The 25,772-nt window shown below is 41.9% G+C and overlaps 3 protein-coding genes across 3 annotated transcripts; all 3 read right to left on the minus strand.

Moving 5' to 3' along the window:
- Window positions 1-2,550: 2,550 nt before the first annotated feature.
- Window positions 2,551-3,223, minus strand: LOC119661710 (probable salivary secreted peptide). Its single transcript, XM_038071165.1, has 2 exons — window positions 2,987-3,223; window positions 2,551-2,924 (listed from the first exon to the last, which is right to left on the minus strand). Exons 1-2 carry the CDS (start codon window positions 3,170-3,172, stop codon window positions 2,679-2,681), a joined length of 432 nt encoding a protein of 143 aa, XP_037927093.1. The 5' UTR covers window positions 3,173-3,223; the 3' UTR covers window positions 2,551-2,678.
- Window positions 3,224-15,889: 12,666 nt separating this feature from the next.
- LOC119661509 (probable salivary secreted peptide) lies at window positions 15,890-16,413 on the minus strand. Its single transcript, XM_038070879.1, has 2 exons — window positions 16,159-16,413; window positions 15,890-16,095 (listed from the first exon to the last, which is right to left on the minus strand). The coding sequence occupies exons 1-2, from the start codon at window positions 16,342-16,344 to the stop codon at window positions 15,919-15,921; spliced, it is 363 nt and encodes a 120-aa protein (XP_037926807.1). The 5' UTR covers window positions 16,345-16,413; the 3' UTR covers window positions 15,890-15,918.
- An 8,212-nt stretch (window positions 16,414-24,625) lies between these two features.
- On the minus strand, window positions 24,626-25,197 carry LOC119660050 (probable salivary secreted peptide). The gene is made up of 2 exons (XM_038068430.1): window positions 24,959-25,197; window positions 24,626-24,886 (listed from the first exon to the last, which is right to left on the minus strand). The coding sequence occupies exons 1-2, from the start codon at window positions 25,142-25,144 to the stop codon at window positions 24,707-24,709; spliced, it is 366 nt and encodes a 121-aa protein (XP_037924358.1). The 5' UTR covers window positions 25,145-25,197; the 3' UTR covers window positions 24,626-24,706.
- Window positions 25,198-25,772: the final 575 nt, after the last annotated feature.

Below are 25,772 nucleotides of genomic sequence, written 5' to 3' on the forward strand. Positions count from 1 at the left end.
TCCGACTCTGCAGTCTCCTCTGAAGGGGCGTGAACTTTTATGAGACTTATATTTCTAAACTTGCCTCGCAAACGCAGAGTGCATAGCCCTTCGTTTATATTTTCAAAAGCGATAACAGACGGTTTCATTTTTTGGCTGACTAAGAAACCTACTCCGAGCACATAGTTTACTGGATGGCCGCTATAATATATAGTATAGCGGCTCTTCTCCAGGAAACCGGTCCCTGTCCTTCGCATCTCTTGCATCGCTGTTACATCAGCCTTATATTGAGACAGGGTATCGGCTAGCTACTCAGCAGCATTCGGTCTGTACATCCTTACGGCACTTGCAAACTAATCCGAACCTTCGACTCCAATGGATGGACATCCTCGGAACGGAAACCACTATTCTGTGTGAAATAAGCTCCAAGCCACGACACCATTTTCCAGTCGAATTCAGAAAAAGCATCTTCGACAGCCTTTATGGGCTCAGCCACCCCGACATCCGAACTACTCGAAAACTTGTTTCTCAACGCTACTTCTGGCCAAACATGAATCACGATATTGGAGAATGGTGCCAACGGGTGTGCCGACCACTGGCACCGATCCCTGAAAAGCGGTATCATAACCAAGTCCGCAGTGAACTCGACCCTTGCCCAAAGTTCTATTAGGCCTTCATTCCCCGCCGAATTGGTCTACGGCACTGACTTGCGGCTTTCAAATACGACATCGACGAAGGTATAAATAACATTTGTCAACAGGCATGCCTCTCGGATCACTGCCGAGTCCACTCTGTGGAATATCATGTACAATGGAGTCTTAGGCCTGCCCTTACCGAAGGCTCTTGTCTGCGCCGCCGATATTACCGTGATAGTAGTGGCAACGCACTTCCTCGAAATGTAGGTAGCAACACATGCGGGACTAGTACTCGGGGATCACAAAACGGAAGTCATCCTAATAACAGCCCGAAAAATCCTGGAATACATCGGGACATGAGTTGGAAACCAGACGACAAGAAGGAAGAAGGCAACCAAACAACTGGGGGTAATGCTCATGACCGGATGGCGTAGTGGTTAGAGCGCTAGGCTGTCGAACAGAAGGTGCGGTTCAAATCTCACTGCCACCAATCGACTTAGCTCCGAATGAGTACCTAAGTCAAATCAGGGTAATAATCTTGGGCGAAGCCAACACTGACAATCCAATTATCATAGATTGTTGCGCCAACGATTATTATTATTGCTAATACTCGATACTCGACTAAGATTTAAGGTGCACGAAGGATATGCTTAGAAAATGGCATCAGTATTACAGGCAGCACTCTCCCAAATGATACCAAATATCGGGGACCTACAAGCATCAGCAGAATATTGCTTCGTCAAGTCATTAGCTCGGTCTTGCTCTACGCCACTTCTCTATGGATTACATCATAAACAACGTGGTATATCAGAAAAAGCATGTCGTGGTCATTCAGGCAGCCGCGGCCGGTTTGTTGCCGGTAGCTGTGTTAACTCAAGAGATGTAATGAAAGATGTTAACCAAAAACAACGAGTGAAGGGCAAAATCAGTGGTTAGATGACAGACCCAGTAGAATAGCTAAACGAAAGGCCGACGAACACAAAAATTGATTCTAATAGTCGATAAGTGAGTTAATCGTCGCCATTGAGATTTAAGTTACCAATTATTTCAGATACTATCTGGTCATGGTGGCTACATCCAGGTACTTATATAGGTTTGGCAACGACAAGAAGACGCAGAGCATGCAATTTTCTTATGCAGGTAGTTCGTGACGTGGAGAACCAACATTCGGAATGTGCAGTGGATCACATGCTACAATCGGAACATGAAATGAGGTGGCATTTAGAACAAACGTACAAAGGGAATGGCTTGCTATAGCCACGCACTTAGCAACATACTAGCTCATGGGCCCGAAAGTAATTGCTAATGACAGTTCCGCGAAGTGATTGGTGTTCTACCTGCCGGTCCACGGTTCGTATATCGTGTACGTCAGCAGTTTCCGCTAACACCGTTAAAACATTCCGCATCCGTGGCTACACAAAAAAAAAACAGATAAACTCTCTCCCAAGCAAAATCGCTGAGTCTCTATTTTGCACTGCGTCTGGCTGTAAAAGTTGGATTCATGGGGTTTATAGTTGGCATCCACCTAGCAAAATATGCACCACTGAACTCCGAATTTAAATAAGCTTCGTAGAGAAGCTTCGATTACCGGAATAAGATGGGAGAGACCCAAATTCTCTTATAAATAGCCACCTCAGTAGAATTTTCTCCAGGGCGTTTATCTTCGAACAAGACCACAGTCTAGTGGATCGTCCTTGCTGATAAAAACAACACTGTGAAGCCCATCCTCTCATAAACAGCGCATCTGCTCGCGGTCGGCTAATTAGCGTTTACCCTGTTTCTATTCAAAGTAAAGTCTACAAAACATTCAGCTCATTTCCGCAGATGTGCATAAAAACTTCGGAAGAATAGTTTCCTTAATTGTTCCGGAAGTATTTCAATCTTTCTATTCAAGCATACAAATTGGAGTCTAAGGCTTTTAAGAAAAGTGGAAATCTACCAATGGAGTAAATGAAACTCCATAAAAACATTTACTTCAAGAATCGAGAAAATACAATTTAGACCTAATATTCCAATAAACTGTGGATATAAATTCAATTCTAATGTATTCCTTAGATATGCCTTCTAATCATCCATCGGCTCTGGAATATCTCCTATGTCATTTAGCACTGGACCAGCTGGGACGTCGTTCTTGCCGTCACTTTTCTTTCCGATTATATCCACAACAAAATTCAGACCATGTCCTCTCTGAGATTTGAAATTAATCTCTACGGATTTAAATCCAGGACCACCCCTCAGTAAAGTTGCGTACCCGCCTTCACCATCAGTGCTCTGATCATAACAACGAACGCTGGTTATAACGTAACCATCCTGTGAAATAAAATTTGGATAAAAATGCAATCGTTCTATGGGGTTTTTGTCCGAAATATTACCTTGCCAGAATATTCCAAAACTTTTTGAACCTTCCTCAAGAATTTAGATCCCATCTTAACAAAACTACGGGTCAACCGGACATCACCTTCACCAGCGACGCCCCAAACAACGTTATGTTTTTGGCTGGATTCTCCGGAGACTAGCGCTGCCAAAATGACTACAGCAAAAATTATAAGAAGTTTCATGTTGTTTAAATTAAGCAGCTTCTCCGTTGAACTTTACTTAACTATTGAATGTTACTGGTATTTTCAAAAGCGTTTATATACTGACTGAATAGCTGATAAGATCTATGTTATAAAATTTAGGGTTTTGGAGAAAGTGAGCCGTACAGGTAAAACAAACCAGCACTCAAAAATTGAAATTAAAATAATAAAAACTCCAATATAAGTGCAAGTGCAGTACCACTTTTGGCCCATGACCCTAAACGAGAAGGAAAGAGTAGTTTTCACATTCAATAGTACAAGTGTTCTATCTCATTTTGCATATCCTATTAGGTGGGCCCAATCACTGACTGAAGAAACTACTCACGCTGTCGAAACATTTTCTTTTTCTTCAGTTATTTTCCCGTTCAAAAGCAGGGTCGGCTCGTCATGACCGGTTGCATCATTTTGTTCTATCAAAGACCAGATCTGCATGCAGTCGCGAGGCTATCAAATCACCATACAGCGTATCATACCACCGTTGTTTCGTCCGCCCTTTTGATTGCTTACCATAGATTTCGATGCTTAGACCAATCTTGGCGAGTGAATTTCCGTTAGAGCGAATTACATGACTATACCATGGAAGACACCTCGCTTGCAATTGTGACGCCACTAGTCCAACGCAACATCTTCGTCTTCCTTACCGCGGGACGCCGTTCATTGTCTTTTATGGTCGACCAACACTGAGAACCATAGAGGGCAACTAGACGGACAACATTGCGGTAAATTTTAGATTTGGCATAAGTTGTGAAATGGCACAATTCAGGTTGTGTAAAGCAATCTCATAACGCAGTTCTCCATTGGCTGATAATATTGACCCGAAATATTTAAATCGCTCAATTCTGGGCAGGTCAATGCCACTGACAGTGAACTGTATCTGTTCCATTTGATTTAATTTGAGACCTTATCGCATGAAGCGATCATTCCATATTTGGACAAGTTGCAAGGGATCATTTTTGCTATTAGACTAGGAAAACATCGTCTGCCTATAGCAATGTACAGGTTGGTGGACATTCGATTCGCTCGCCACCCTTATTGCCCTTTGTCTTTTCATCCACATGACCATTAAGGTCGCCTGCAATGATGATATAATCATCAATAAGCACGTTGCAAGTCTTTGCATCGTGAAGTTGCCAGAAGGCATGTTTCCTGGCATCAGATCAACCTCCCTGTGATGCGTACGTGGTGAAGTAGTGAATAGTACGTGATATAATGGTCAGCTTCATCTGCCGATTATCAAATCGTAATTTCCACTAAGGGTGAGACATATATTTGTTTTACTCGGACTAACTACTCACGCCCTAACGTCGTCCATGCTTCAAGAACCCTTGCCCATTTCTCGACATGGGTGTAACAAACGGTCGTAAAACTTTTTGTTCGAATTTATTAAATGTTTCAAGTAGTCTATTCAAATCTTTGTAGGGCTCGCCACAGAACGTACACTCTTCTGCATTGATATACGTAGTTCTAAGATGGCCTACTCCGCAGCTGTTGTGGAGCAAGGGATTGCACAGCATTGCGTTTCATATTATGCGACCTACCTACTATCACTTTTGTATTTTAATCAAAACCATCACCAGTATTTGACCCGTTCGCCGACGTAGTTCTTCTTTCGAAATTATCTTATCATCAAGTACCCGATTAAATTTCATTGACTGATGATGATGATGATTCAATTGTTTTTAGAATCAACTCACAGAAACCCAGGAAGAGCTGAAACCGAGAGAATGATAGCTGGATACTCTTCGATATGGAGACGAATGTTCGGAAAACTTGAGTACACGGATGGAATTAGGCTCGCTTTAGTGGTTTCCAGAAATAGTCAATTCTAATACTGACGCTTCAGACCAAACATTCAAACATAAAGCCCCTAAAGGAGCTATTGAGGTGGTTTATATGGTCCCCGGCCCCTGGAAATATAAGTACAAAATCGTTCCACTATCTGTCTGATACAAGGACAAATTCAAGCATCCTTTCAAGCACTTAAGTTTGTAAGGAGGCCGTTGGGATATTCTAGTTGTGCTTCTATCAATCCATCGAAGGCATCAGCGAACATCCTGTCCAAAAGCTAATGAGATGCACACTGAACAAGGCAGGCACAGCTGAAATACGTGCTCTCTGCCATTGCAAGGATAATATTTAACATAGTCCAAGAACACATAAAAAAACATCTCGAAAGCCTGATCGACAGTGAGCAGGCTGGTTTCCGCGTTGTATCTTCCTGAACCGATCACATTAACAACCTTCTGATGATTATACGGCAGTATGCGAAATTTAGATCCTCGCTTTCCCTAATCTTTATCGATTTTGAGAGTGCGCGAGTGAAATATGTCCACACAAAATATCTCCTGCTGGATCGAGGTAAATACTCCGAGAAATTTTAGGTCAAACGCAGAGTTTGCTATTTTATTTTATTTCTTCTTGTTATCACTTACGCCATCCATGTCGAAATATGTGAAGGGATTCAATAGATTATGTCATCTTTCGCAATCTCACCTACGCTGATAGCATCTGCTTGCTCTCTTACCGAGTCATCAATCTCAGCCAAATACCCCGCAAAAAAGAAGACAAGTAAAGTTAGACTGAAAATGAATGCCAACAAAACCAAGTTTAATTTGACTGGTCACCGCATTCCTCGGCAACTGCATCAATGGGCAGAATACCGAGGATTGGGACAAGTTTATATATTGTACCGAACTTGATGTCATTCCTTGTGTTAACAATTCTTAATCCACTTTTGATGCCTTGCCCAAAGTCTTGATATGAAGTTAACTCAATACCAGTTCAACATCCCGTTTAAGCTGGTCTACACCAATATTCTATACGTTCCAGTATATGAGAGCAGCGCATGGAAACTGTCCGCTATTGTTACTGGAACGCTACTAACCTTCGCGCCTGCAATATCAGACGAAGAACTTTATAAACCTCCAGGTCGGATACCCCCTGATGTGTTGAATACAAAAGTGGCAATGACTAGGTGACACCTTCAGTGAGGCCGAAAATTCTATTGCGGTTTATGCCATCCGATATAATTCACTACCCCAGGATGGCCGACGAATAGGTCGCTCCGAGCGACGCCAAAAATTGAAAGAAGGGTGCAAGCGTCAAGGAATGTTTTGCGGGAAGCACAACGCCGGAAACCAAAAACCAAACCACTATAGTTAAACTACTTCCTTTCCAATTTCACCAAATTTAATGTTGCGAAATTGCATTAGTTGATATCTAAACTCTACAATAAGCCTCCTACAAGCTAGCCCTTGTTCATCCCGTGTCTACACCTCTACAAGGTTGCGGCCAGAAGAAGGAGTCTCATGGTCAGATCCAATGACCGCAGTGCCTCAGTAGTGGGAACCTTGGCTACTATGGCATCTAATGTTACAAGCGTACGGGAGGGACTGGAACTGGATCCAACCGCTAGCTCAGTGGGAAGTGTGTAGCGAGATTCTTCGATGAGGAGGAATCCTTGACGCCGAATCATCCGAGCAATGCTTTGGGCAACGATCAATCTGGAGCTGCCTTTACTGTCCCAGGTAAAAAGACCGTGAAGCTGTTGTGAAGGAGCGCAGTAACATTTACGAGAATATTAGGGCCATGATAAGAGGCATCCGTTTGGCGTACGGGAAAGCCCAGAATGAACGAGGGAGAAAGCTATTGATTGAAAAAGTGAACCGGGCAACTCAAGTAGCGCCGGTTCAAAATACAAAAGGGAGAAACCGGTGAAGAGGCTGCGCGAAAAGCTGCACTACTCAACAGGCCAACAAACCCCGAAAAGAAAAAAGGATTCAACTCCCAAAAAGGCGGAGCTCATAAGAACTATGACTGAAGCTGCCAGTGAAACTATTGCACCGGTGACCTCGAAAAAAGAGAACGGACCTTCAAAGGCGGAAAGTGGAAACGCCTAAAAGAAATGATCGGAGAAAGATAATACCGGAGGTGATTATTATTTCCAAACGAGGCGAAGGGTCATATGCCTACATTCTCAGGAGGGTGAAGGCTGACCCCCAAATCACCAACTTGGGAGACAATGTCAGCCGCATTAGAGGTCCCAGAAGGTAGACCCTATGTTGGAGCTTAAGAAATCCAAAGATGTAACCGTGGACAAATTCTTGAGCCAAATCGGAAACGTCGTTAGGACAGGAAGCCGACATAAAAGGTAGCAGACCAGAAATCACTATAATCTGCAAGCATATAGATGAAATCACAACGAAGGACGAGGTTCGCGAAGCGTAGGAGAAGCAGTTCGATCTTGCTGCACTACAAGAGTCATCGCTGAAAACGCCGACGAAAGCCTACAACACAAACCGCCATCATCAGCCTACCAGTGTTAGCAGGAGAGTGAGATAGGCTGGGTTATGTGTCGTCTGAAGGAACACGTGGTGTTGAAGCGATGCTTTAGATGCCTTGGCATCGGTTACATTAGGAACGCATGCACTAATCCAAATGACAGGTCGAAACACTCAAAGAGATGCGGAGTGGAAGGCCATATCAGCAAGAACTGCAGAGCTGACCCAAATTACCTACTGTGTAAAGAGAAGGAGGATGTGGATCATCGGCACATTGCCCGGAATACAGGAGAGTCCTTAGCACAAATCGCAAATGAGGTTGATACAAATCAACCTCAACCACTGCGAGGCGGCGCAGGGTCTACTCTCACAAACTATGCGCGAAAAAACATCGATGTGGCCATAATAAGTGAAGCATATCGAAGACACGGTGGTAGCATTTGGGTCAAAGACCAAACGAGCCAAGCAGCCTTCGAGAAAATAAGGAGCACCCGGAGGAGGGCTTTATTAGAGCGAAGGTGAAAGGCATCCACATCTATAGCTGCTGCGCTCTGCGTTTGGATGCAAGAGGACGTTGGCCAACCATAATAGCGAGAGATTTTAATGCGTCGCCTCTTGAATGGGGCAGCCGAACAACAAATGCGAGGGGACGTGTCCTCGTCGGAGCATTCGCGGAGCTAGACGTGGTACTGGAGACTGTTGGGGCCCCGTACACTTTCCGGGGAAGGGGCCTGGGGTCAATAGTGGACGTGACATATGTGAGTGCCACTTTAGCCAGTAGATTCGCTTGACTTGTCAGTGAGGACTATACCCACAGCGATCATCAGGCAATCTACATAGAAATCAAGGGCGGATTGAGCTCGAAAAAGAGTTCTCGCAGAATGCCGGGTGGTATGCTCGGCTGGACGGCGAAAGCTTTCGAGGGGGACAGACTTACCGTGGCGCTCAAATCCGACATATCAATGTATGGTAGGGCTAGAGAAAAAGCCACCCAATTCACCAGATGGGTGGCGGAAGCATGCGATGCTACTATGTTCAAAAGACTATTGCTCCCCAGTAGGCAACCCAACTGCTGGTGGATCAATGAAATCACAAGCTTCCGAGCCACATGTTTCCGAGCAAGCGGGCTTTGCCAAAGGCAGAGGAGAGAACCCGGTGGCGACCGTCGAGAGGAGGCACACAGGCAATTGCGTGGCCACCTAAAAGAAGCCATTCGAAAAAGCAAAAAGAAATGCTTCGAATAGCTGTGTGGCCATGCCGACATAAGCCCTTGGGGCGAGGCCTACAGAATGGCAATGACAAGGCCGCGGAAATCAACCTAAGTATCCTATCCGCGCCTACTGAAAAAGATTATTACCGCCCTGTTTTCTCACCACGAAAATAGGGCATAATACCTCCAGTAACTGTGGAGGAGCTGCGGGAAATATATGATAGGATCGGTGATTTGGATGGTATCCGCAAACGAGCTTTAAAACTGGCAGTCAAGACTAGACCCGACCTTTTCGCCAACACCTTCAAGGAATGCCTAAAAGAAGGAATATTCCCTGTCCAGTGGAAAAAGCAAAAGTTGGTGATGCTTCCGAAACCTGGCAAGCCACGTGCAAACCTAGCATCGTATCGTCCTATCTGTCTGCTTCAACTCGGCCAACTGTAATAGAATTAAAGGGGCGTTGGCTGACATAGGTGTTCCCGAATACTTTGCGAATTCGGTGGAAAACTACCTCTCAAAGAGGACTCTAAGTTACGTGGCAGACGAGGGCCCCAAAGAGTACATTATTACAGCCGGAGTACCACAGAGATCGGTACTTGGTCCCCTGTTGCGGAATATCAGGTATAATGAGTGCCTTGCTCTTCCCGCCCCAGAGGGGACTACGATTGCCGGCTTTGCTGATGACCTAGCTCTGGTTGGTGCCGCAAAACACCCAGAAGATATCGAAATCTAGGCGACGGAAACAGGGAGAGCGGTAAAGTCCTGGCTAGAAAGAGCCGGGCTGACCTTGGCGGACGCGAAAACGGAAGCGGTCTTAATAACCAACCGCAGAAAAATAACACTGTGAAAGTGGAAGGTGGATACATGGTCGTATCACATACCTGGAGATAATAATGGACACCAAATTAAATTTTACGGAACACCTAGAATATGCATGCCAAAAGGCAGCCAGTGCCACCACGGCACTTGCAAAATTGTTGCCGAATGTGGGTTGAAACACTGCAGGAAGTTGAACTCAGTTTACCGGCTGATCGCTTTGAGGGTTTCCAGTGTTTTTAGAACCACATCAGATGAGGCAGTATTAGTGGTGGCAGGCATAATCCCTGTCGACATTCTGGTTAAAGAAATTAACATGCCTGACCTGACCTGTACCATGCAAGTCGTGCAAGGCCAGAGTCACATGATCTCTAGCGAGTATACGAAAGGTCGATGGGCACACAGGCTCATTCTCAACCAACTACCAGCCAACTACCACATTACCTAGTTTCTCACGGGACATGGTCATTGCTACAGGCAGTATCTGCACCGCTTTGGGTTGGATGATTCTCCGAATTGTCCCAGATGCGATGGCATACCGAACGATCCAGAGCATGTGATGTTTCACTGCCCACGATTTGCGATGGAGAAAAGGAACTTAAACCAGGTGCTGGGCGGGAGCGTGACGCCGGAGAGGTTAGTTGCGGATATGCTGCATGCTACATATATATATGTACATATATAGTCTTGGAATATTGTGCCTATATTGCTGAAAATCTTGCTCAAAAGGAGGGGTGTTCACGCATTGCAGAAATTCATAAAAACCTGGAAACCGCCTAAAAGAAAAGTAGCCAAACTGAATTTCTCGACTAGCAAGTAGCAGCCAGCGAACCTATGAATCAAAGGGTATCTTCCAAATGCCTATATCATCTACTTGGAGGAAGAGATCGGCCATACGAGATTATTTCTAAAGGACCGGTGTCGACTGACTCAATTTAATTCAATGGAAAAGGAGATTTCAAGAAAACCGATTCCCAACCTTCCTTTAAAATCTCCTATATCATACCCGTGGGAGATAAAATGTTTTATTAATTATTATTCGATTGCGGCATTCGGATAGATAACATTATCTCGCCGTAAAAGGAGCTTCTTTCTAACTTTAGTTATGCCGCGGATATAAAGGATGCTATGTTGAAATGTACATATCTGCTCGTCTACTAACCCCACTGCGCCAAAGCGCTATATTAACAAACTGCTACAAATTGACTTCTCATAATAATATTTTTTTTTTGAAAAAGACCCTACAAAACCTTATGTAGTTAAATAATTTATTATTTAATTTAAATAGTTTCCGTTTGATTAAGCTGTGATTACCGTTGAAATTAAATAATCACCTAGGCCCAACATAAATTTAAATATACATAAGGCAATTATAATGGTTACTTATCGCCTCCAATTTTTTATATTACTTTAACGATACATACTTTGATATTGTATCAAAATATACCACACATAGGCATGAATGCTATTCAATCATAATTGAAAAGTGAGAAGAAACGCATCAGCGAAGCGAATATTTTATGTTCACTTCATTTATTTTAATTATTTGAGGAATTTAAAACGTTTTATTTTATCAAAAATTTCAGACGATTATCGAATCGTGAAGTGGATATAACACGACTATCAATCTGAACACGCAAAAACCCAAAGTAGTAATATGTCAGCCTTTTTCTTCGAGTTTAAAGAACAATCCATCCTAAAACGAATAGATAACCACAACCTTGTTCATGTCACATGAAGCCCCTCTTCATGCCACATGATGGGGCATCTGTTTATCAAACTTCACCGGCCTCGGTTTTTCGCCCTACTTCTTGCCGACTTCCCGGCTTCCCGGCTGCCTGTCGTCCAAGAACGAATGACTTACGGTGTTAGGCGATCGATCCGGAGCTCTGCCCCACATTCCAACCAACCGAGCAGTTCCCCCCCCCCCCCCCCCTTTGCCAATCTAGAGTTTTTTCTAGTTTCTACCTCAATAGCATTATGTCCTCACACGCCCATGAGTGCGACAAAATTGCCGGATAATCGAGTGGGGGAGCCGGGTGATGGTCGGCTCATATTTTGTTGTTGACTTCACTACCAGGCTATTTAGGCTTTTCTTGATGTTCGTTCTGGCTACGTCGGGAGAATAGTAAGCCAAATCTATAAGCGTAGCCTGAAACCGACGCTAAGAAAATAGCATTGTAAACTATAGGGATTTTTCTATCTGTCATTGAGCGTCTTGAAAATGTGCTTTTAACTACACCATATATGTATCTCCCAATAATCCATTTCCTTAAAAAGCATTCCCCGAGGTTGTTACGTAAGTAAAAAAGGGTACGATTTCAACTCTATCTTCCCTCATTTTCCACTAGACCAACAACTAAACCTCGGGAAAGGATAAGCCCATCCCAGGCTAGATTATTATGGTCGAGTGTAGGATACTGTTACTGCTATTCAGACTAACTACTTGAGTGAGACAAGAAACTCAATATTTTTTTTCATCAAATGTTTAGTACAATTCACTTTCACGTTTCTGTAATCAGCCATATTTTATGGTGCCCGTTTAAAATGTAACCTACAATTAAGATATTTGTCATCCAGTAAACAAGAGCGCGCTTGTATTGTGCGTAGCTACCTCCACCTGCCACTAGGCACGAACATAACAAACAGAGGAAGGCAAGAAAAGATTCAAGTGATGGTCTTTTTGGAGGTCGATAAAGTCCATCAAGGAGTTCACTCCGTCAGTCAAATCAGACGAAACACAAGTGGCTCCATACAAAATATTAAGTTCGATTGTAGAACATTATTCAATATGCTTATTGTTACTGATCACATCCCGCCCCAGGAGGTTCTCCTGTGATTACCTACCAAGCCAATCGTGTCTACAGAGCCAGTGAGCACTTGAACTGTCAATTACAGCCGTACTTATAAGACCACATATAATCAAACTTACACAAACAAAAGCAAACAAAAACACAGTAGACTGCTAACAAAGAACAGCAACATAGGAAGTCGACATAAAGGCAGGATCGTGGGTAGCGGAGCACCCGTCAAGCCATGCGCACCTCAGGATGACAGAAAACCCCAAACCAAACCATGAAGCTAACTATGCTGTAATTTCCAGAAGGAACATAAGAATAGTGCTGGCTCAAGCAACCTGGGTGTATCAGGGACAGATTCGTGGTGTGCAAGGAGTAAGAAGACGAGGTACGAGGTAGTTAACTAGCCTATGACCCATATAATTGTGCCGATGTCGCTTAGATGGTTTTCTTGTGTATGTTGTCCCATCCCATGTGACAAGTCATAAACAGCTGTGCAATACCATATATCCGCAGTCATGTGCTCGCAATCACGCGGGCCCACACCAATGCACTTCAACACACACGACACTAACATCAGCCCTCATTTCCCGCAATTGCTGTCGCGATCGAAGATGGGCAATGACTTTTCTCTACCATAAAATTTCGATTATTGACCTGGGAGTTGAAACTCCTGAATATACTCTTCTTGGCAAGGAGAAAGTATGAAGGTAATTTGGGATTCCTTGCATCACTCCTAAACGCAATTTAAAACCCCCTTTCTGACTGAAGACCTCGTAGCTCCGCCATGCTGTTTACATAGCATGAGGGCCCTAAGCTTAGATAAGGAAGAGGGGTTTGGGGCAACATACTTTCTACTATGCACATTAAAACAAAAATAAAATGCTGAGATCAGGAAGCAAGATAAATAGTAGAGAGTTACTCCACAATGCTAACTTTAACCTGATGACAGGTCCTGTGACAGGCCGACAAAGAAAATGCATTCAATGTCGTTAAAAACGAAATAATCGTTTGAATGGAAAAATGCTAGGGCATTTGGGAAAAGTGCTAAGGTTTTCAACTCGGTAGTCGCGGGCCCCGGTCCTGGACGAATGGACGGCGTCTGGACGTAACTAAATTAATATGAACAAAGCAAATTTGTATCTGCACACCAAATATTGATACTCTCACGGGAAAGACCGAGGAACTCGCAAGAGCCCTTCGGACAAGGTGCATTAATATCTGCGCTCTGCAGAATACCGGGTTGTCTGGTCCAAAAGCTGCGTCTTAGAATGCGAAAGCGGTAAAAATGACTACAAAAGTTCGTATTTTAGTTTCCCACACACTCAATTCGGTATCGGCATTGCCATCTCAGAGGGTTTCCGTGATGCCATTAAAGAAGTCGCACGATTTGATGATCGGTTGATGAAGCTCACCATTATTTCACCTGATCGCCCAATTCACTTCTTCACCGCGTAAGCACCACAGAGAGGTCGACCTGAAGCTGAGAAAGATGCCTTCTGGCAACTTCTCGGTGCGAAGACCTGCATTATCACTACAGGCGACTTTAATGGTCATGTGGGTAAAAATGCAGACGGCATCTGGAGCCATGTGAGTAAAGGGTTATAAGCCCGTAATGAGCAAGCGTATCGTCGATGATCCGGGCACCCATGGCCTTTCACCTATGAATACTGGGTTCATCAAATTATCTCATCTTCGTACATTTTATAGTGGGAATAGTAAACCGCAAATCGACTATATTCTCATAAGACGCTGACATTTTAACACCGTCACTGACTGCAAAGCCGTTCCCTCTAAGACAATCGCACTTCAACTTTAGCCGTTGATTGGTCTAGAACGAATGATGCCACCGCTAAAGCAGCGCGAGGGACATACTGGCCCGTCGCGCATTAAATGCTGGCGAATTCGTGAGAAGAAAAAAAAAAGAATTCCTTTAATTACCAACCAGAAGGCACTATATCAAAACTTCTACAATCGTTTCTGAAAGGCAAGGCCGGCTTAAACACTTCATTTTAATGTGTGTATGCCAACATATGCAGAGCTGTCCACATGGATAGCTGCTTATTAAACGAAACGGAATATTAGCACACAAAATTCTGGATTTATGAAAAGCGTAGCATAAACGCACAAATCCCACTATACATATATCCCAAGAAGATTAATCTCCCGGCATTCAATAAAAAGGTTAATGAACTCCAACTTCCATCCCTTTTAGATAAACGGCTTGAAATATTAAGAGATTATTACCACACATGGTATACTGAATATGTCAAGCCATGATGAAACTCATACTTAGCTGCGGCCCACCAATATGGTGATCAAACACATACTATGGTATACCAATGGATCTAAAGCAGAAGACGGGACGTATACTGAAATACATGGAGTTTGTCCGAGGCACGTCATGTCACAGCCCCTAAGTCAACATACCACTGCTTTTGAGGCGGAGTTATGCACAGTAGACTTGTGTCTTGGAATATCTATTGACAAAGTTCGAAAGTGTCGAAATTCACGTTTTCTCAGACGACATTTGAAACTACATCATCTCAAACTAGATTTTAATTGGTATGAAAGTATCAACAAAACCTAAAAACCCACAGCATAAAGGCATTTATGGCAATGAGAGGTTAAATGAACTTACAGTACAGCGATCTTAAACTCTATTTGTCGGACCAGAGTTTGAGTTAGCAAAAATGTGATTTGAAAATCGTTGCGAATATTTTATTAAGATGTGGTTTTAATTTTCCTATCAATCTTGTTTAAGACAAATTTTAGTGAAAAATTGAAAATGGTAAAAATCGTTGGCGCAACAATCCATATTGGATCAGGGCCTTGAAGTGTGTTAGAGCACTTCAATTTGCCTTTGCCCTGATAAGAAACCGTAAAGCCGTCGTCGCTTGACTTTTTTAAAAGTTTGGGTGCAAGCCCTAAGCGAGGGGTCCGTGGACCAGGAAAGAGCGAGTAAGTTGCTCCCTATTTGGTCCAGTCCAGCATCAAGTTGATGCGGACTCAGGACCCCATCATTCTCAAAACGAACTTTCCTTTAGCCATAATAATTCCAGAGGTACAAGATGTTCTTTACATTTCACTACCCATTATATCGGCCCAAATGACGTCATCAGCAATTTGAAGTTTCGTATGGATATTACCTTGCCTAATATTTGTAGACTGGTTTTGCCTGATCAATCCGCAGCTCAATAAATAATTACATTTTGCATTAAACAAAAGAGCCAAATGAAAGAGAAATAAGATCTGAAAGAACTGTTGGATACAAACTTCAGCGCAGAAACTACTCCAAAAAGTTGCTACTTGACGTAAACAGAAATGTAAAGACGAGATCGGATATGTTTCCTTCCTTCCTCTTTCTTACAATTTCCGTTATGTCAAAAATTACAACAAAAAATAGCCTGCGGCCCATTCTACTGCTACGATTTCAAAATGCTGATGATAAAAAATCAAAATATAAAATAAATCAAATAAATTTTCAGAAAGTGGCCTAAAGCCACTTGGAAATTTGAAGCATTTATTATAGCAACTTGAAATATACATACGTTATACAAAATTATAAATTATAGCAGGTACAACAATGATTTTAAGTATTATTTGAAGCGTAGCGATTATTATCTATCTTCCATAAATTTCAATAATGAAATTAAATCCATGATTTCTCTGCGATTTCAAATGAATTGTCACTTCTTTAAATCTTGGTCCACCGTTCAGAAGTGCTGCATAGCCCCCTTTGCCATTCGTGTATTGATCCGTGCATCGTATTGCAGTAATATTATAATTATTGTTATAACCCTGTAAAGTAAAAGATAGTACCGACATGTGCTCCAATCATATTTTGTTCCTAAAAATCCTTACCTTACGCGGATACGTGAAATCCTCGGTGACAATTTGTAACAACTTAGACTTTTTTACAACAATTTCCCGATCCAGCAGAGTATCATGTTTGCCTACCGCTCCCCAGGTTACATTGTGACTTTGTGCAGACACTGCGCCCGCCCAAATGGCCACAAATACTACGCAGAAAGCTACTGAACACTTCATATTAATTTAATTTGGAACTGACTCAACTACCCTCTATTTGATGTTTACAGGTTACTGATAACTTTGAGTTCTGAACTGTCTCTTTATACCCTGAAAAAAATACTTTTCGGTAAGTTCATGGCTGGAGATTTGTCTGAACACAAAATAGATTATCTTGATTTTATTATCTGCGTTGTCAATTATACGTACTATTTATCGGAGCTCATAATTTATTATTGTTTTTGTCTGAACCATTGGAGGACACCTGTTCAGGAAAGTTTCACTTTTTCGATTAACTAATTGAAGTTCTTAAAATGTGGTAGTTAGCAATCAAAATAAAATGAATTACCTACATAGTATATATATCATTCTTGGATCATTGTGTCCACTTACCAATTAAATATTGAATTTTATTTATTTTAGACTTTTCTCTTTTTCTAACGGCTACAATTTGAACCGCATTCAAAGGAAAGGAAAACTTTCGTAGAGTAATTTCCCACTTGACACTTTTCGGAGAGGTAAATCAATATTTATTACGTATAACCATTAGGACTCTAAAAACCTGCCGGAGTCCACCTAGAGGAAGGAGTTGGCGAATTTGAGGTTGGATCGCAAATACAGAAGCTCCACTGAGGTTTCCCGACGAAACGCGTCTCCACTTCTCTGCGCTAGCCAGACTCTTGAAATTGGGGGGTGTCTTCTGAACACTAACACTAACAATGAATCGCGCGGATCTATCGTAAAAACCTAAACACAAAATCTAAGGGAAAAAAAAATAAGTTAGGAACCGGACCTCAGCATTTCAGTTGTGAAAGATTTTGTGAAGGTTGCATTTATACATACCTCTTAGTGTGTATCCGTTAATTATGAACTATATTGAATTCAATGTGATACTGACATTTTATCTCTGAAGGAGGAGGGTCAATTTTGATCTACTAGAACTTTCGTAATATTAGCAGGATTTCTACTGAACTTTCCAGTATGGTGAACCATACTTCAAGTTACATTATTGTAAATTTTATGGATTTAGGATGAACTTAAGGGAGATTCGCAGTAAATTTTCAAAATATAAAAACATACTATATCCAACTTTTTTAAGCAGATATCGTAATTTGAGGCCTACGTGCATATGCACGGATCACCATAATTTTTTTTTCAGATTCTTCGTATGGGCTCTTTCTTAGAATAGCCCTGCTCGGTGCTAATTCAGTGCACGCGTGCGAGCTCATAGCTCCAACCTTTTTACAAATTTTCATGTCATTAGGTACAACCGTTTCTGAGAAAAGGGCATGTAACCGAGAGATAAACAGGCCGACAACGAACCGATTTTAACAAAGTTTTGTTTTACACGAAACCTTAAAAATACGGTGTGTAGGGCCATCAGTATCGGGATCCGCGATCGAAAGGAAAGATCCACAACAGATCACATTCTCATTCGATGCTTCTCCTGCTTCAGATATTCATGGAGTGCAGCCTTTGGGATGCCCACCCCTACAATTCTTCCTTGCTCTTAATAATTTTTGTTTAAGAATATCGACACGGATCGTATATTTTACCCAAACTGTTTGTTATGTTTTTAAGAGCGATATAATCCTTAAAACAAAAACTGGCAAAATAATGACCTCGCGCTAATCAATAATAAACAGGTCTCAATCTCACGTTTTCTGACTTTTTCGTCACCTATAGAAAACACGTAATTTAGAGTGTTAAGACAAAGAAAGCTACATTTTTCGGAATAAAAGAATTTGAAAATATTTTCACTTTTTTTTCTAAACTTGAAATCCTAATCAAGCAGATTCTAGTCAACCTTCTCAACATAAAATAGCCGTTACAAACTGCACTCGAACGCGAAACAAAACCTCCAAAACGACACTCCGTCACAAATTCGGCTCATCCAGCATTAAAACTCCCACTTTTCAGAGTGAAATTTTTCATTTTCTAACCAGAAGGCAGACTGCCGCTCCAGAGCGCTCTGCTGTTTTTGGGCGACTCCCCCGCATTCTTTGGTTTGGCACAGTTTTCTCTCTTCATTTGAGAAAAAAGTTATATCTTCTGCCGCACGAATAGATGGGTATCCGGAAGCAGATGGAATTACTATATAATGCTCTATATCCGTCTGTTACTTCCCCATGTACCTAAATGAAATAGTCTATGAGCTGCATTTATCGCAGTACTCTGAATATACTATATATATCCAGATTATCACATGAAGCCTGAGTCCCCACGCGGAGCCAAAAGTCCATCTGCACAGCCCTTAAGCTGGGAGAACTCATTTCATCTTTGTCTCTTTATGCTTGTTCCAAATAACTCCCAGGTATTACAATTCATATTTGGAAGGCTCTCCTTTTTGTAATAACACCATTGTAATTCTATTTGGGTTTACTAAAACGCTATGCCTGAAGCACCAACTGAATATCAAATCAACTGCGGCATAAGTTTGGACGTATATTAGCAGGCTTTGCAGTTCACGTACTGCACACAGGCGGCAACGGCACACTTTATTGAGAACAGCCTTTCGTTGCTTCTGTCATTAGATAGCGATTAACACCTAGTGGTCAAAGGGTAGTATAGGTCCCAGGGTGAAACGTTGACTGATACCTACGATGGAGTATAAAACCTGGGAAACAACCTGCTGAACCAACACCAACAGCTGTACTAGAAAACCCTATCGCCATGTTGACGGCTCGGAGTTGCTTCTTAGCGAAAAGCTATAGACGGAGAAGGGTGAAGGCGAGTCTCCCTCCAGGTTCGGGATTGGGTAGAGCTGACAACCCTACAGGAAAAACTGAAGTTACGAAGCCGCAAAAGGCGCTAGACTAGACTAACAACAGAATGACGAACCCGGCAACGAAAGCCGATTTCTGCATTTTCTCATGGAACGTGCGTTTTCTGTATAGATTGAATGTTGGCCAGCTGCTTGTCGATATACTGCGCCAATATAAGGCTGATGTAACTATGTTACAAGAGATCCGCTGGCAGGGACCGAAGTAGGTTTCTTAGTCAACAAAAAAATGAAACCTGCTGTTACCGGCTGTGACTACATAACTGCACTCTGCGCTTCTGAAATTAGAAACATAAGCCTCATTAACTTAGAAGGAACCGGCAAAACTCAGCCGTGATATCAAAATCATGCTTGGAGATTTCAACAGCAAAGTAAGAACGGAGCCCGTATTCAGACGAGACGTTGGCTTCCATAGCTACTAAAAGGATACCAATCATAACTGCCTGTGGATTATAAATTAACTGTGTCGCAAGAAATGGTTGTTGCGAATACCTGGTGTGCGCGAAAAGCGGTCCACAAGCAAACGCGGGCCTCTCCAAGCAGCACCACTTTCAACCAACGTTACCACATGTACATACTCTCAGCCTTGATGAATGTCAGAACATATAAGGGGGCCAATATAGAATCCGACTAATATCTCATTGGCTTAGCCCTACGCACTCGAATAACAACAACACCCAGAATCCCCTCTGACAATCAGGTGGGAATTAACACTGAAGCTACTTGGCAAAAAAGTCGGAACGGCTAGTTCGACGATGGACATTAGCTAAGCGGAAGATAGCTGCATACCGAATAACGTTACATTCTCAAAGAACGCGGGTACGCGTGAAGACTTATCACGAGCTTCACCGAGCGGAGAAGTGACTTCACATATGGTAAAAGGAACCAACAGGTTTGTAAACTCGAGAAGTACAGGAAGCAACCACACCAGGCGCGGAATTTTTATCAACAAGTCAGTAAGAAGAAGCCTTATACACCTCCATGCACATCCTGCCGAGTCAAAGCGGGAAATTTGATTTACAACAGAATCGGCATATTGGAGCGACTTTGATGAACTGCTCCAAAACCAGAATATTGACGAGTTGGAGGTCCCGCCAACTAAAACCGACGGACACGGTCACCACCAAGCATAGAAGAAACAGTCCGTGCAATCAATTGGTTTAAAAATCATATGTCGCCTGAAAACGGTGGAATTACAGCCAAACTGCCTAAATATAGGGGCCCGAATCACATCAAATGGTTCATTAACTTATAGTCAAGGTATAGGAGAGCAAAACAATGCCTAATGACTGACAAAGAAGCATACATAAAAAGGGGGATATCACGCATTGCAGTAATTATAGGGGTATCACATTGCTAAGTTCCATCTATAAAATATTGTCCACTATCGTACTAGATCGGATAGCCAGATACGCTCAGAACATAATTGGCCCATACCAAAGAAACTTTACTCCAGGCAAGTCAGCAACAGATCAGATTTTCCCTGGATGAAAAAACTGATGGAATATGGCAATCAGTTGCACCAATTTCTCATCGACTTCAAGGTGGCCTATGATATCATAGCCAGGGTAAAACTGTACACTATTCGGAATCCCGACGAAATTGATAAGACTGGCTAGATTAACCCTGACCAATATTCGAGGCCATTCAACGCAGCAGAATCACTCTCGATACCATTCCACACCAACCACAGTCTAAGACAAGGAGACGCCTTATCGTGAACCCTTTTAATCTGGTCGGTGATAACACATACGACGATTAAATTCGCGTACAGTTATTGGCTGCCAACAGAGCCTATTTTGAAACTCGAAACATCTCACCATAATGCCAAAGCTCTTACTGTATAAGACAATGATCTTGCCAGTCCTCATGTATTCCTTGGAAACTTGCGTTCCTAGCAAGAAAAATTGTGAACTCTTGGCACATCCGAGAGAAGAATCTTCAGAAGAATTTGTATTGTTGTAGACAAAATCCGGCTCAATAGGTAGCGCTAGGAGGGTCACTTAATCCGTATGGATGAGGATGATCCAGCGCGGAATGTCTATAACGGCAATGTCTATGGTAGAAAAAGAAGACGAGGCAGGTCTCAGGTTCACGATATATGATGACCTAGGCCAAGATGCCAGACAGGTTTTAGGGATATTAAATTGGTGCACCTCGGCACAAAACCGAGATGTCTGGAATTCCTCACTAAGGCAGGCCTAGACCGGATACCGCTTGTTACACCGTTGATCATCTCTCAACTTTTGGAATAGCACAGTCAGAAGCCCTTCCATATCTACGAATACCCTCATCGCGTACTTTAGAAGGTTAGGTTAGGTTAGGTTAGAAACCAAGGACGAAAGAGCAGACTCACAGGACGTTCGACGGGTGCATATTAATTTTCGTTTAGCGCGGGCGACCTTAGCGCCCTTTCTCGTTAAAATGGACAATCTGATTAAGAGATTGTCCATTTTAACGAGATTGATGTTAAACAGATTTTTTCTTTAGGTTTGAAAAGTCATGTTTCCCGGACTTCGGTATGAAATCTACCTAAACCATCTACCCAAAGGTAGATGTGTAACCCAAAAGAAGTCATCCTAGTAAAATATTCCTTAGAAATCGCTTAAATCGCTCAATATCCTCCTTTTGCATCGCTAGATAAATGCTATCCATGCACTTTGAAATGATCGGAGAATGGTAGATATAGGAGCTGCCGTAATGTTCCAATTTCACAACATTTTCGGGTTGAAGGGCTTGAAGGAGCCGCTTACTCTCTACTATCCAACTCAATCAGTTGTTCTGCGAATAATTGTCACAGAGTCCACACTGACTCCATTCTAGAGTTTGTGAAGCTGCTACCTGCTTTTCTATGAGAGTCTAGCTGATATAACTCATCTCTCTTAAGGACCTAGCGCAGCTTGGAAAACCCCCTTTTGTGTTCCAGTTCCTTGTAGCATTTTCGAAAGGAGTCTCATTTTGAATATCTTACATGTATCTTACTATTCTTCTTCTTTTTGATTTTACGGCGCGACTCAGAAGTTGTTTGGTTGATTTTTTAATTTCCAGTTCACAGTTCCATTACGAAATCAGTTTCTTGAAAGCACTCTAAAAAAGTTTGGTTTGGAATTTCCAATCCAGTCTCAATTGGCCGAAATAGTCAAACTAAATTCTAAGTAATGGTGATCTGACTGTGAAATTTACTCAAAAACCTGCTAATACGCAACCAACTGTAACATGTTTGAAATGAAAATTGTTAGGTCAATTACTATACTCTGCTTGGTCCTACAAACATTGTCGCACACTCTGGGTTCGTAATCATGACATCAGCTGAAGTGACGAAATCAAAAGCTTCCCTCCTCTAGAATTGCATTCGATTCTTCTCTAACAAATATCGCAACCTTTTAAGAATTCAAAACCACTTGGCTTGCATGCACTAATAGATCCCCTAGTTCCTATACCGGTGGAGGGTATAGAGAATCAAAGGGTAGATATACAGAGGCAACTATGGCACTTTAACTCTAACCATTAACCTAATATTGTAAGATGACCGCGGCAAGGCCTGAAACACCAAATTGTCTCAGCATGGTTGTTTCTAATAAATTTGATAACAGAGCATAGACTCCCAGTCTTGTGAATTTTTTGTCATGAAAGGTCCACCTACCCAATGTCACTTACTGAAGAGTCTGCTGTATCTAGCATAGGTTTCATCGGGTTCCGGCCTCGCATGGTTCCGCTTAATTACGTCCGACTTCACTGGATATTGTTACAATCAGTGATGCAGTAACGCCCATGTCCTCATTCTCAAGAAACCTTCCCTTCTCTAGCAATACTTTCGGCTAACTTCGGTTACGTTCTCAGCTTCATGGTATTTAATCCACATGGATCGGATTTCACATACAGGTACTAGGCCAATTCCTTTTTTTCCGCCTTTCCTGGAGACATGGAAGAGAAAGTTAGGACAGGCAAGATTTGGCCTGTAATCACCTCTTCTTTGTGGCTGAAGCTTCCATCAGCAGTTCCTTCCTCAATCGTTCTCTGGAATATATTTTCCTATTATAGGAATGGTTGGACTTTTCTTCCGGTTGACCGTGCTTTCTGCACTAGATGCAGGCTTTCCCTTAGATGGAAGATATAGATTTCTCCGTGAATGAACATGAGCAGGGGTTCCAAAATCCGCTACTTGTTTGGCCGAAGTCACCGATGGATACGATCTCGAGTGATATTCACTTTCACGTACGAAGTAAAGCGAAAATATTCATCATTATCGCTAATCTGAAATATTTATTTGTTTAGGGTGAGAAGATACATGCATATATATGTTATGTATTAAATATCTTGAAGTTTTGAATTTGAGTCATGTACGAATAGAACATGCTTTCAAAATTCTTCATATAAGTGGGGCGAAGCGATACCAGGTGCACTGAAAAGGAGCGCAACCTGCGACGAGGCCGATTTGAAAGAAAGGAACCACTTCACACGGAGTAATGTTGTCATGTGAAGTAGTCCTTGTCGGCTCAACTGATTTTTAAACCAGTTTTGAAAAAATAATTGAATTGAATGAGTGGGAAGTCAGAATCAGAGGAGTGAAGAATTTCTCTGTTAGGATTCTTTAAATTTAATTTTGGGCTTGATTTAACCTTTCACATCTTCCTCAAATTTTTCAAAATTTATGATTCTGGTCCTATCGTAGCGCAACCACGCATAAAACAGGGGGGATGGAATATATGCATACCCTTGTCGACTAAAAACTTTAGTAGAACTCCTCTTAGGTACTGACGAGTATGCACGGTCAACGGTCAACGGTCAACTTTCGCAAATTTTTCTGTTTGGAGATAGTTCTACCCTCCTCAGATAGTCGTTTTGGCCATTCGCCATCTAAACTCATTGTAAATCCTTTATCTCTATCTTTCTAAGGAAATCATTAATTCAGTAGATTAAATGATACATTGGCAGTGTATTAATAGTATCACGTATCTACGTTTGCCAACTTTTCGAGCTGCCTGCGATTAAGATCATCTTTGACGAAGATTATGAAACTTAGGACTCTTTGGACTGCACTACCAAACTGCATGATAGCAAAATTTAATACTATTTGCTCCTGGAACTACATATAACCAAGTTAGCACTATCAAAGACAAACAAAAACATATCATATTCTAGACCTTGACACCAAGCCTGCAAAACAGAACTTTCGTAGTTTACATAGAAAGAGGTGGGGACACGTTAATATCACTGCATTTATGTCCAAGACCTTACAAGAAGTTAGTGGATTATACTTCACATATTTTTTTGAGAATTGCGGGGTCCTAAGTCCGCATTAACTTGATGCCGGACCGTCTGTCCTGGTAAGAAACCGTAAAGCCGGTCATCGCCTAAAATATACTTCAAATCTTAAAGTTTTAATCACAAACTCTAACGAAGACCTCTGGAAATGATTCGTACATGACTTATCTTTTATCCCGTGGATAGTACCGCAGTTAATGTTCGTCAAATCCACTGAGAAACAAATTAATGCCTACTAGCCACAAAAAAAATAAATGAAATTTTCATGGTTTATTTCCATTAAGGGTTTTTAGGATATTTTGTTTTCAAAGCTGCCGCATCTCCAACCACATTTCACTAATATCGTCCGTAGATTTGAATGAGGAAATTGAAGCCATGATCCCTTTTCGATTTCAAATGAATCGTAACATTCTTAGCTCCTGGGCCGCCACTCACTAAGGTCGCATAACCACCATTGCCGTTAGTGTACTGGTCAATGCAGCGAACCGCGGTAATTGTGTAATAATTGGTACGACCCTACAAAATGAAAGATAGAATTTAATTTATAAGTATATACTCCTCTTTAATATGATTCTTCCATGATATTACCTTTGTAGGGAAAGTAAAATCCTCGCTGACTACTCGCAAAAATTTATATTTCTCCTGAACCACTTGGCTGTCCAAAAGGATATCGTATTGGCCAATCGCTCCCCAGGTTACATTGTGACTTTGTGCTGACACAGTATAGGCGCAGATGGACAAAACAGCCAAGGTTAACGCCACCAGATACCTCATATTGATTGGATACAATTAGCTTGTGCACTTGAACTTTACTATTGTCACGAAAAGTTCGAACCGTTCTTATATATCCAATTCCATGATAAAATAATGAAAGAAAGCTTATCGGAGCATAAAATTGATTACCAAATTTGATTTGATTTATCAATGAAGATATTCATATCAACAACAAAACGAGCTTCGTTATTTGTAATTTGTTATTTCTTTTATCTTAAGACAGTAGGAGGACAACTGTTGCGAAAATATCTGATAGAAACGTTTGATATTGCCATCAAAGTTACCGATAGGTAAACAGTTGTTATTGGTATACTAGCTACTTTAACGAGTCACTATTTCCGTTTAACGATTGAGTTTAGAACAACCAATCTCGGTACTATTTCCACTTCATGTATTTTATCAGAAGACGCGCCCAGACAGGAACCGTTTCATCATTCAATCATTCAGTTATCGATAATTCAATGCAAGTGATTATTTCCTGAATAGATTTCCTTGTCAACGAAATGCCAAGCATAATATAAAAAGTGGAATTGCATGTGATCTCGGTGTGTAGGCAACATTCTAAACAACGACAGGAAAGCAGGGAATGAGACCCTGATAAATGCTGAATAATGGTATAGGGCACGAG

This window comes from Hermetia illucens, chromosome 1 (assembly GCF_905115235.1).
Source record: "Hermetia illucens chromosome 1, iHerIll2.2.curated.20191125, whole genome shotgun sequence".
In the NCBI taxonomy this organism is placed as follows: Eukaryota; Metazoa; Arthropoda; class Insecta; order Diptera; family Stratiomyidae; genus Hermetia; species Hermetia illucens.

Bases quoted from the DNA above. Each gene is read 5' to 3' on its own strand.
- LOC119661509 (XM_038070879.1), bottom strand. From the start codon at position 16,344: ATGAAGTGTTCAGTAGCTTTCTGCGTAGTATTTGTGGCCATTTGGGCG. The intron at 16,096-16,158 runs GTAAGGATTTTT...TTTACTTTACAG, and splicing joins ATTTCACGTATCCGCGTAAG to GGTTATAACAATAATTATAA.
- LOC119661710 (XM_038071165.1), bottom strand. From the start codon at position 3,172: ATGAAACTTCTTATAATTTTTGCTGTAGTCATTTTGGCAGCGCTAGTC. The intron at 2,925-2,986 runs GTAATATTTCGG...TTTATTTCACAG, and splicing joins TTTTGGAATATTCTGGCAAG to GATGGTTACGTTATAACCAG.
- LOC119660050 (XM_038068430.1), bottom strand. From the start codon at position 25,144: ATGAGGTATCTGGTGGCGTTAACCTTGGCTGTTTTGTCCATCTGCGCC. The intron at 24,887-24,958 runs GTAATATCATGG...TTCATTTTGTAG, and splicing joins ATTTTACTTTCCCTACAAAG to GGTCGTACCAATTATTACAC.